General features: G+C 41.8%; 1 protein-coding gene across 1 annotated transcript; it reads right to left on the bottom strand.

Annotated features, from left to right (window-relative positions):
- Positions 1–418: 418 nt before the first annotated feature.
- Positions 419–11832, bottom strand: tmem86a (transmembrane protein 86A). The gene is made up of 3 exons (XM_010779835.1): positions 11710–11832; positions 6004–6268; positions 419–5440 (listed from the first exon to the last, which is right to left on the bottom strand). The coding sequence occupies exons 1-3, from the start codon at positions 11728–11730 to the stop codon at positions 5013–5015; spliced, it is 714 nt and encodes a 237-aa protein (XP_010778137.1). The 5' UTR covers positions 11731–11832; the 3' UTR covers positions 419–5012.
- Between the last annotated feature and the right edge of the window lie 200 nt (positions 11833–12032).

Raw genomic sequence — 12032 nt, 5'->3', positions numbered from 1 at the left:
TTTGATGGTGAGACCATGGCTGTGAATGAATGAGACGCTTTTGTAGAGAACTGGCATGGTTCCTACAGGAAAAACTATTAGATGTGATGAGTGTGTTTATAAAAAAAGAGAATAAAAGGCGACAGAACAAGAGGTTTGCAAGAGGAAGAATTGGTTGCAGTCTGGATTGCTTTCAACAGTTAAAGCCTGTTGAAAGCAGAATTTCCACCTCCACCAGACAAAAGAGTGCAGCGTCTACCAGAACAGAGCTCGCTGCCGTCCTGCACTCCTTTCTGCCCTAATGGCACTTTAGAGGCTAAGGGCCAACAGCTTCTGTAGAAACACTTAACAGTTATAAATATCAGCGAACATTTTGAATAGCTAACTATTTGAATGGCGTACATTTGATTCCAGCAAAACGAATAGAAAGACCAAAGCATGTTGTGCTGAAGTTGCATTGTAATTGCATTTATTTTTCCAATAGATATTCACATTCATAGCAAAGAAACTATTTCATCTCTACGGTCATGAAAGAAAGAAATCACAAAGTGAAATCAAGGACAACAAAGGTCAATTCTATGGTAGAAAAAAAAAACATTTGTTCATAGAAATAAGTCAAATAATGCTTTGTAAAAAGGCCTTCAAAGAAAAAAAATGTGTTGTGGAAAACAAATCCAGCTCTTTCCACGGTGACAAAATATAACATTTGTGGCTTTTACTCTTCAAAACAGTTTAACACTAAGAGCAGTTAATGCCTTTTAAAGAAAAATGCTGATTCATGCGTCACTGCATCACTTTCTTGTGCTTAAACAATCAAAACAGTAACTTTATTGTCTCTATTTAAGACAGAAAAACAGTACACAAAGATTGTTTTGTTTCAAACACTTCTTCTGGCCATAGTAGATTCAGATTAATATCATAAGGAAATTGCATTAATTGTACATACTACAAATAGTATAAATCCATACTGATGTTGGAGGACTGCCAGTCGTAGAGTAGTGTCATCACGGTGGACGACATGGAGGATTCAAGATGGTTGTCATGCGTGTGTAAAGATAAACAAACTTCACGGTTCTATACTTTGAATGTCAACCACCGCTGCACGATAATGGACACAGCACTTCAACAGCTAAGCTTCAATTCACGAGAAACAGCAGCAAAAAGAAAAAGAGAGAAAACTTTGAATCAAAGAAAAGTGCCTTTTTTTAATTCATAGGATTGAGTGAAACTGTGGGCCCTCTTTATCAGTTACTGGTTTCAGCTCCTGACTCACACACAGGCCTCCCACAGCTCTCTCAGGTCCCTTTTGTCTGCCACACAAAGATCAGAACAACAGGGCTGTTGACAGGCTGAGGTAAAGTGATGCGCCTGCTGGCCGCCATCTGTGGGGACAGGATGGCAGCTAACAACCCGGATGGAAGGAGAGTCTTCCCCTGTGTGTCATATTTCACCTCCTCGCTTAATTTACAGCTACGGTATCGCTCAACAATGACCTCCTTTCTACTGTAAGTGGGGGGCAAGATGACCTCCAGCACCAACGAGGGGGTCCTCTGCCTCCCGCTAAACAAAGGTTGCTTGATACATGAGAAGCCTCTATTGCTAAGATCCACTCAATAAAAACTTTAATTTTGTGCTTTAAACTTTGGTTCTGTTTTTCCTATGGGCATAATAACTGGCAACTTACTGCTTCAATATTTGAATTGTTGCATAACTCAACTCAACTCTCTTGGAGATCTTCCAAGTTTGGATAACATAAAAGTCTCAGAAATACTTCAGTGTGTTCTGGCATGTAGCCATTTGGAACTAAAGTCAGGCAGCTTTATGTAGCAGAAAACAAAGAAAGTGGTGCTTACATAAACCTCCCACAAAGACAGCTCGACTGAATCAAGTTCTTCCCTCATGGTCTTGATTCAGGATGCATACTAGATAGTCAATCATGTTAACCAGCATCTCTGCTTGAACTCCATTAAACCCTGATTTATGACAGCATGAAGCAGACAATTGCATTTCAGCTAGTAAGACTGTGGATGTCTCTCCGCACAAAGGCTGAAATTAATTGTGGACAGAAAATTCTGCTGGGGGCTAGATACGAGATGAGAAGAGAGGGTACAGCAGAGGAGGCGTTTCAACAGTGCTGGGACTACAAATAAAAACGGGGCAGAAGAAGGTTGGTCACACAGACACCCTGAAGAAACCGGTCTGACTGACAAGGCAGAAATATCTTGCTGACCAGCATGCTGACAGGCCAAAAGGAGATTGAGGAAATATTGGGCAAAGGGTCTGCTAGGAATAGAAGCTTGAGCTGAGAGTGTTTCCTGGTCAGCTGTTTCAAAAAACACACCACGGTCTGCCTGCAGATCTGTCATGGTGGCTGATGTGATGCATAGACATGTTTGTGTGTGTGTGTGTGTGTGTGTGTGTGTGTGTGTGTGTGTGTGTTGTTGGGCATGAGGGTGTGTTACTGACAGCTCCAGGGGTCATTGACCGAGTAAAAGCAACCCACAACATGGGTCTGCTTCTTTTCCATAGCTGTTTGTTTTATATACAGCTCAATATATCACATTAAAGTGCATGAAGGCCAAACCATAAAACACATTTTTAAAGTCAAATTTTTTGATGATTTTGTAATCAATACTTACATTTGTTGGCGTACATTTGTGATAACATTGATTTCTTTCAAGTATACAATCAGTTAGTGGTAATAATCATAATGCCAGTGATGTAGCTTAGGTTACAGGTGGGGTATAATCACAACAAGGCTTGTCCAGCAATGGAAATGCTTACTATTAAGGTCTAATTCAACTAAAAGATAAGATATAGTTACAGTTTTGATATACTGTAACCATATACTGTACCTTTAAGTTATATTTGAATGAGAACACATTTGGGGATGCTGTAAAACATGAGTGTGAGGAATAAAGACCTTTTAAAAGCCTTGTGAGAATACATTAAATATATCCAATAGAGTGTCTACTACTTCACATAAACTATGATTTTTCACAGAATTTATGTCCTTTAGTCTTTTTCTGACTTGTCACATCTACACTCTTGTTCACTTAACAGCCAAGGGCAACACACACATTCCAAACATGCACACACACTCGAACATGCATATAGCAAGACATGTGAGGAAGGGGTTACAGTATGCTTCTTCAATGTTTCTGAAAGACACTTCATTGTGGCGTTTAGTGGTTGCAGAGAGTGAAACAAATGAAAGGTGAGAGCGGGAAGTGTGTGATAGATGAAAGAGAAAAAATCAGCCAGGGGATTAGCCATGGTGGATTAACGGGATTAAATCTGATGAAATGTCCTTTGAGAGGGACTATTGGGAATAATGGGATAACTGTTCCCTCACATGACAAGCCAGTACCCTCATCTCCTATTTTTTAACTCAGGCTACCCTGGGGCAATGTGTATGTTTATGTGCGTGTCTTTCTGAGGCCCAGATATACACAGAAGGTTATAGATTCAAATATCCCAGCCAGTTACTTGGCCCTATCTTTTCAACCTTTTTAACATGGTTTCACGCCAATGACAGCATGGGTCGGCTGATCTAGTCCAGCATTGAGAACCTTGTGGACTTCTCCTATAACCGAAGCAGCAGGGGTCGTAGGTGTAAGGTGTGTGAACATTTTAACATGCACCTAGTTTCCAAAAACACTCTCCTTAAAGACTTAACAACAGAAGTAGAAGCAAGTGCACTGTACGGCATTTCAAATGTGTACAGGGGTGTGCTGGGACTATAATATGTACTTATTGTGACAACAGGGCAGTGTCAATAATATCCCTGGAGAAAGAATCGAGCTTCAACAACCAACCTCCACGGTTCTTGATCACTAAATCTACAATACACAGCAGTTATTGCAGTCAACAAAGTGCGCAGCTTTCCACCTCATTGCCTATTTTTCACATGTTATTCAATGACATCCTAATTCAATCATCCTGAGACTGGATGTGGGTTTGTTGAGGATATTAAAAAAGGGGGTGAACAAAGGCCTTGTAATTGTTTTAAATGAAATGCACAGGACTCAGAAAGCAGGTGTGAATACGCTCCTGATTTTAAGAATAGCACCCTTAATTCAAGAGAACACAAAGCAAAATTACGGAAAGTTGGTTTCAGGCAGGCAACACAAAAAAATACTAAAATAAGATGTCAAAGTGGCAATAGACAAGTTGTTTTACTTATCATTATGAATTAAAGGGTGGACAATCTGATGACCGTAGTGCAATGACGACCAGCATTCAGAATGATTTCCTATCAGCCTCGCTTTCCCTCAATTGCAATTCTGTTGCAATAAGGCTTGATTTACAGTTTCCTGTGCAGCGTTGCCAACTATTTTCTATGAAAAAGTAGCTCAAAGTCGGCAGGCTTTTTGTCATATCGGCCAAGTCACTGCATTAATTGCATAAAGGTTATTGATTGTGCCATTGTTTGCGGAAAAGTCGTCTATTGTCACTTTAATTTGTGTTATTGAACCATATGAAGTAGATGTGCGTGGTGGGGGTCAGTGTGGTGACGTGGTGGGGATCAGTGTGGTGACGTGGTGGGGATCAGTGTGGTGACTTGGTGTGATCATGGGACTGTGTGGAAAGCGAGGTAGGCTTGTTAATCAAACACACAAAAATGCACTAACACACAATCGCTCTCCCACACACTCCTTGATGGTCCCCAGAGACATGTTCCCCTAAAATTAAAACATAACTGTTCAAAGTAAAGTAATACTCTCTATATATAAAGCAGGTAAATAACACTACTCTTGTCTCCATGGTAACTAAATTGTGAGAGTCATTCTAGGATGGAAGATGGACTGAGAGGCTGAAGATACTTCAACAGGTGTGAGACTACCTTACTAGAGGGACAGGAGGCTGATAGCTATGTGAAGAATCTAATTAACCTGTTGTCATGGTAACAACCGTGTGGGAGCGCCACACAGAGATGAGGGTTGCGGGCCAGGGATCTGGCAGTGAGATGTGTCCATGATCACTCAGGGTTGAAGGAGAGGAGGCTGCTACGTTCCCAGCCCCACGGCACCTCACGCCCTCTTCCTGGCCCCCTCAGCGTCCTGGCACTCCACCACAGAGAGCGAGATCAGCATCTGGGCGGCGTAGTACGTGGCCATGATGATGGCGCGCGAATTGGGAACAGGGAAGCAGAACTTATTGACGGCAATGGTGAGGTCGGAGACCATGAAGAGCACGGCGCCAAGGCAGGCGCACAGCTTGGTCCAGGTCCACAGGTCGTTGGCCAGCTGCAGGCCGGCCACCGCCCTCCAGCCCATGAAGCCGATCAGACCGATGTAGACGGCCACCAGGTAGGTGAAGGGCCCCGACAGGTAGGGGTACAGCAGCAGGTAGCTCACTGAAGAAACAGCAGTGACCACCAGGCCAGCAGTCACATTAACGGGCTTCATCCCGAAGGCTGAGGAGTACAGGATGTGGGCGATGGCAAACATCAGAAGGCCTGCAGGAAAAGATGATTTAAAAGTAAAAAAACGTTTTTTACATTTGTATCCTACCTATCTGTCATAGGTCAAAGCTTGAATCATGACACAATAAAATAAGGGGTAATGACAACTTGGATGTTATATTTTTAGCGTTGACCGATGTCTCTATGGGTCATGACAACTTTTTAACTCTCCATAGTACTTTCTTCGAACTGGAAACACTGAGATATTGCAACAGCATGTCACAACAGGTCTAATGGTCCAAAAAAAATAGGAGGGGGAAAAAGTAAGAACAGCAGGTCAAAGTCAACCCAGAAGTTCTGTCTGTAAATAATAATTATCAATGAGGAATGTTTACAACAGATGTGCTGAGTGTTGTCATTTTGTCTTAAAGGTTTATTTTGGGGGGGGGGGTTAATTTAAACTTTACAGTTAACTTTGGGTTCCCAGATACAATTCCCATATTCAATGATGGCAAAACATTCGAAAATAAGGCCCAAACTGAGATGTAAAATGAATGAGTAATAAGTCCTGTAGACAATAATAATAAAGCAACTCAGTGAGTGTGGATTTGGCTCACCGTGGACGAAGTAGCCCTGCTCCTGCCAGATGAGAAAGGCATCGCCCAGAGCAGAAAAGACGAGGCCAGCAAAGATCTTGCGAGCATTGGAGCTAGCACCTAGGAAGTTGAAGCCATGTGCCAGTAAGAACATCCAGAGGCAGAAGATGGGTAGACATTTGATCAGTGCGCTGAACCAGGAGGGGCTGGAGGTGGGCAGCCACAGCACAAAGTACACACAGGTGGCCTTGAAGAATGGCACCAGCTTTGGGCCTTCACTCTTGACCTGTAAGCAGTTTCAATATTAACATTAATTATTTTGTCATAGCTGGTTGCACTAACATAAGGGAATCCTATTCAGTGAGCCGTGTGACACCATTTACATTCTGCCTTAAACTAGATTTAACAAAAGTCCCTTTATTTCAAGGAAGAGGGCTTGAGATATGATAAGACAGGAAGCCGACACTTCAAAACAGACAGCACTGTGTGTGGTGGAGGGACAGTTTCTCACATTGATTAAAAAGGAAACATAATCAGCAGAACACTGCAACTATTTCTCCTGGTGGTTAGGGTTCAGAATGGAACAGCCTTCAGGGTTGCTTTGTGGTCACTAGTTTGCATCTCTGTGTCAGACATGCACGTGTTTTGTGGCTGAAATGAAACTCTGTAGGAACAGCAAAAAGAAGGGAAATTAAAAAAAGCTCCCCAGTGTTCCTTTGACCTCCTGTAACCTGTTATTCTCTTCATTTTTTGACTCTCCCTGTTGTGTTTGTGTTCTCCTTCTCCTGTTTCACCTTCATTCTCAGTATCTCTTGAGAACTGTGAAGCATATTGAAGTCTCAATTCCGTCTTTCAAGCTGTGATACAACATATTTATTTCTGTCCAAATACATGAGGCCCAACTGGGTCACAAAGAACCAAAGAAACACCTCTGGAATGACTACCCAACAATGGTTCTGAGAAATGCTTAAGGGGAAAAAGCCCTAGGGAATCGAAGAGGGAGAAGAAAGGGGATGTTGAGTTTCAAAGGAGAGGAATTGAGTGAGGATTCACTAGAGCTGAGATCACTGGAGGAGAGATGAGGAGGAGACACAAAAGACAGGGAAGGGAGGAAGAAGAAGGGGTTCTAGTGAAATAAGGGAAGGGTTGTGATGTCCCAATTGACAGTTTTCCAGTTGCTCTTTCGCATCCATCTGGTAAATGATTTAAAAAGCGAAGCTCTGATTGAGAGTGGCAGATAAGAAGAAGCAGGATGAATCATGGGGAAGTGACGCTATTGGGAGGGGGACAGTGAGAGAGATGGGGTTACAAGCATTCAGATGACAGCTAGATTTAGGATTGAACAAATCAGTTGGGAGGGAGGTGAGGAGGTGAGAGAAAATTAATGGTTACTATAGGTCATATTTTCTATGCTCCAGGAGTGGAGTGCACTAGCTGGACGTAAAAAAGGAGGTCTTAACTCTAACGTCTGGCTTAGCTACGTCCGACTTAGTGATTCAAATTAACACAGAGTGCACCAAGCCTGATTAGTCACGGTCGTAGCTGCGCCTATTCTTAAGATGCACGTCCACGTCAATACACACGAAACAGTAATTGTTGTCAAGCAACACACGTCTACATAATTTAACACTCGAACTTCTCCATTCAAATCAGCCCGTCAGCGTAAAATCTGAGCGCAATCAGCACCTGCAAGGTTGGGGAGAGCGCCGCGTTTCGGTCTGATCCATGCTGTAGTTGAGGGGAGATCTCCTCGATTGATTCAAAAAAGGCTTGTCTGTCGAAAACGAAACCTCTCCATCAGCTCATTGTCCGAATAGATGTCCAGTGGGTTTGTTCGATCACGGACGACTCTCTCGTCTTAATGCCCTTTCATTGTTAAACCTGTAAACAAGACCCACTGCCATCATTATATTTCCTTCTTGCCTGTTTTACGTTACTATGAATGCTACTCTGTCTTTCGAATTTAAACCTGCTCCATACTAGGCGTAAAAGTTTCACCCATACAGGGCTTAGGTCTAAGTGGTGCACTTCATAACTTTAGTTAGGTCTTAACCTTCGGTTCTACGTCGGACGTAGAGTTACACCCAGTCTAACACCCACTCCTGGGATATGAACTATAGTAACCCCTAAGGAGGATCGTTATTGCACAACTGCTCAAAAAAGTTGTGGGCAAAAAGATCAGACTAAATGTTTGACCTCAAGCCTGCCCTGAGGCCTGTACTACGAAGCCGGATTTTTGCTTAGCGAGCTAACTTCAGGGAAAACTCTGGGTTTCCGGTCCTACGACGCTGGTTCTCTTTTTAGCGGGCTAGATGGTAACTTATGCTGAGCGGCTAACCTGCTCCGGAGCAGGTTAGGTTGCAGGCTAAGAGATCAACTCAGTGAAAGCACTGCCTGCTGACCAATCAGAGCTCAGTGTGTGGAGTTTAAAGTGATCAAGTCATATTACAGGAGAAAGGAAATACAGAAAAACTGCCGTTGCAGGAAAGATGGCCGGCAAAAATCACCGACTGTGTGAATGTGAAAATTAATAGAATATCACCTCCCATCTTCAGAGCAATCTGACTATTATAACATTAGCGTTACGAAAGCTTACTTAAATATCTTTTTTTCAGTATTAAACATTCAGTAGTATTATTGTTGCCACATTGTACCTATTTATTTCCTCTACCAAAGAGGGGAAAAAGAGGGAGGAATAGCAGGTTTACTGAATAAATGTCTCAAGCAGCAATTTTCTAGATAGATAGATGGATAAACTTAGCTTTTGGCTTACACATTAAGATATTATCAGTCTCCAACAGATACAAGTTGTAAAGGAGGAACCGTTTCACTGAGGAACACGGTGGGTGTCTCAGGTGTTGAATGGGTGTCTAAGGCAACCAGAGGGTCAGTGGTTCAATCCCAAGCCCTTGGGTATTGAAGTCGCTTTTGATAAAAGCAACAACTAAATGAAATATAATGTAATTTGTGTGAACCGATGCTTTACTTTCAATCAGCTTCTTAATACATGAAATACTTAACACAGAGAAGTGTGTGTGTGTGTGTGTGTGTGTGTGTGTGTGTGTGTGTGTGTGTGTGTGTGTGTGTGTGTGTGTGTGTGTGTGTGTGTGTGTGTGTGTGTGTGTGTGTACTGTATCTATCCCATTAAGGCCAAATGTGTGCCGAGCAGAGGAGGTGAAACTGGCAGGACTTCCAGTCTAACCAATAGCATATCTCTGTTAAACGGGCCACTGGAGGCTACTTAAGCACAGGAAGCAAGAGAACCAACAGATTGTTATTGTACTGTCCTGATCATTACACATAAAAGACTATCTACAATTTAATAAAGTGCACCAAAGGAATACTTGCACACCTGAGATCTGCCGGCTGAGCCCCATTGATTTAGGTTCCAGATCCAAGAACACAAACGAAAAGTAGGATTATTATTTGTGAGGGAAAAACTCAGGGGATGTGTAGATGGCTGTAGTAAGGGATTTGGAGGGACCGCGAATTTTTCTCCAGGTGAGGAAGGTGGGGCTGGGGAGTCAAGAGGATTCCCTTACCTTTGGGTCCCATTTATACTGTGTTTGAGCCATACTTTGCAGTTTCCCTTTCCATTGTTGTTCATGTAAACTCACTGTATCTACACAATAATAAAAGGGCCGCAATAGGAGAGAGCACAGCTGTTAGTACGTCCGACACACCTATGTCCCAAAGCACACAAAAGCTACTTTTTCAAATCCTCTACGTATATTTATCTCAATTTATGAATTATTTAAACTTGGCTGAAATGTCCAACAGTGTTTAAACTTGGAATGAATAAAAAATATCATATTGTATTGATATTGTTTCTTGTCAAATGCTGTATTATCGGGTGGTATTTTTTTGTTTTGTTTACCTCTTATGCATTGTATCACATTGTTACATCAAGGATGACTTTAACTGCCTGGTGGAAAACTGGTCCGAAGTGGGTGTAATGGTTTTATTTCTCTCGGGCTCTAGTTCCCTGTTCAATGTCTTGTACCTGAATTCACTTGTCAGAGTTTAGGCAGCATGGCATCCTCTCAGCTGTAACAAACTCCTCTCACAGTGAATAAGATGTCAGTTTGTCTGCAGTGACCGACATGAGCCCTGTGTGACAGTCAGCTGACGCCAGCAGAAAAGAAAAGAACATACTGCCTCATTTGGAAAGCAAACAAAATAAATAATGTTGTTATCATTTTGACGTCGGAAGGATTGCAAATAGATATTGTTTGCAGAAAAGTGCTGTAGCACATACAGTACAGATGACTTGCTGCAAACACCTGCCACTGTTAAATAATGATTTGGTTAATGATCGACTGCAGGGTCACAGTAGGATGGAAAGGCTCCCTCTTTCATAGCAACAAACAAAGGATTTTTACAAATTATTTCCCCCTATTTTCTAACTACAGCTGTGCTCTTCTAACTGTGTTAAACTACACATCAATGTACTTTCAAGCTAGACAATAATGCAGAATCAATTAAGAATATCTAAGTAGTATATATATGTGTGAAGAAATATACAAAATGATTGGTGAATATGCTTAAATGATTACAAATGTTTACACTTTTGTGACTGGCATAACTCGTTAGGTTACTGCATTCCAGGAAGGAAGAAGCAGCTGTTAGTCACTAATACCTCTGCACCAGTCATAAAGCAACCCAACCCCAGCATGAAGCCTTGAATAACATTCAGCCAGGATGAACATCTATTCAATTGTTCTGGTTCATTCTCTAGCCTGGGTCTGAAACATGATACACGCGTAAACATAAGAATGACCTGTAAAGACCCCTATACAAAAGTAAAATAATGATGATTAATTGGCTCTCGTTTGCAATGGTCAAAGTAATGTTCCATTATGATCACTAAATAGTTGATGTAATTTGCTTCTTGGCTTTTCTAATTGAATACTTGTCTTACCCTTTCCAATAGTGTTTTTATCTCAGCACATGCCTCTGTAAATTATTCATTTAGCTGTCAATGTTTTTTGTTAAAATTGCCAATGTCGTACAGTGGCATTGGGTAAATTATGTTTTCGAAATGCACAACATTAGTTGACACATTATTCTATTTGAAGCATTGCTAGAGCAAAGGAGATGAAAAATAAAAGGCAGCCACAGCAGTACTGTTCAGCGCATGCGTCTCAGGGGGGAAAGAAAAATAGACAAAAAAAAGGTCGTCACATGACAGTTTCCTTTTTTGTCAGGGGGCTGCCTTTGGAAATATGTGGAAACGTCCTTTTGTTGGTGGAATATCGAGACGGAACGGTGCATTCAGTCGCAGCTAAAACGCGTCAAGATTTCGAGGGAATCAGCTGAATATTAAAGTTCCTGCTTTGAGTCTCCAACACATTCAGACGCATATCAGGACATAACGAGCATAAGACGCAGACAACAACACGGGTGTCCGAGGGCATTTTCAATTCACCAAACAAACATTCCTATTTACTGATAAATAAACTATTTATTGTATTGAGCATTCATTGGCCTTCGACGACAGAGTATGAAATGCTATGCTATAAATAATAACTAAAATTATGCAATAAACAGTGAGTAAGTTATTCCAGCCCCTCAACAATGAACTTTAACAATGTCTTAATGAGAAACATTAATAAGAATGGATAACTTATCTTTAGAAGTGGTGTTATCGTGTAGCTAAATGGCTACCACTACTATTCCTGTTTTGTGTGTGAAAATATCAAAGAATGCTTAAAGCAGATTACTCACCACGGTTACCGGAGAAACCATGTTTTTCTTCGGTGGTGTCTGTGTCGATGACAAGGGTGTTAAATATAAAAAATCAGCTTTGGTTCTTCCACTTTGTGTTTTACTGCATGAGGGATGCCGATTGTTTTTGTCCTCGCTCCGGTAGGCGGCCCTACGTCCGGTAGGAGGTGATAGACAAGCCGAAACGTGGGCACGTTTTTCTCAGTTGACCAATAGGAGCAGAGAAGTGTTGTGGAGGGGGAAGGCCAAAGCAAAAGGGCGCCCTGATAGGAGGAGTCAGGCTGCTGTTTACATATCGGAGCAGATGGCCTTTATTTACATTT

Source organism: Notothenia coriiceps, unplaced genomic scaffold, assembly GCF_000735185.1.
Source record: "Notothenia coriiceps isolate Sejong01 unplaced genomic scaffold, NC01 NC01_scaffold00000370, whole genome shotgun sequence".
NCBI classification, from domain to species: Eukaryota; Metazoa; Chordata; class Actinopteri; order Perciformes; family Nototheniidae; genus Notothenia; species Notothenia coriiceps.
The sequence above is the reverse complement of the archived record's forward strand: the minus strand, read 5'-3'. Positions and strand labels throughout refer to the sequence as shown.

What these genes read in the sequence shown, in the direction of transcription:
- tmem86a (XM_010779835.1), bottom strand. Translation starts at nt 11,730, where the DNA reads ATGGTTTCTCCGGTAACCGTG. An exon ending in TGGTTTCTCCGGTAACCGTG is followed by an intron (nt 6,269 to 11,709) that starts GTGAGTAATCTG and finishes AACTGCTTACAG; the next exon opens with GTCAAGAGTGAAGGCCCAAA. An exon ending in GCAGGGCTACTTCGTCCACG is followed by an intron (nt 5,441 to 6,003) that starts GTGAGCCAAATC and finishes CTTTTCCTGCAG; the next exon opens with GCCTTCTGATGTTTGCCATC.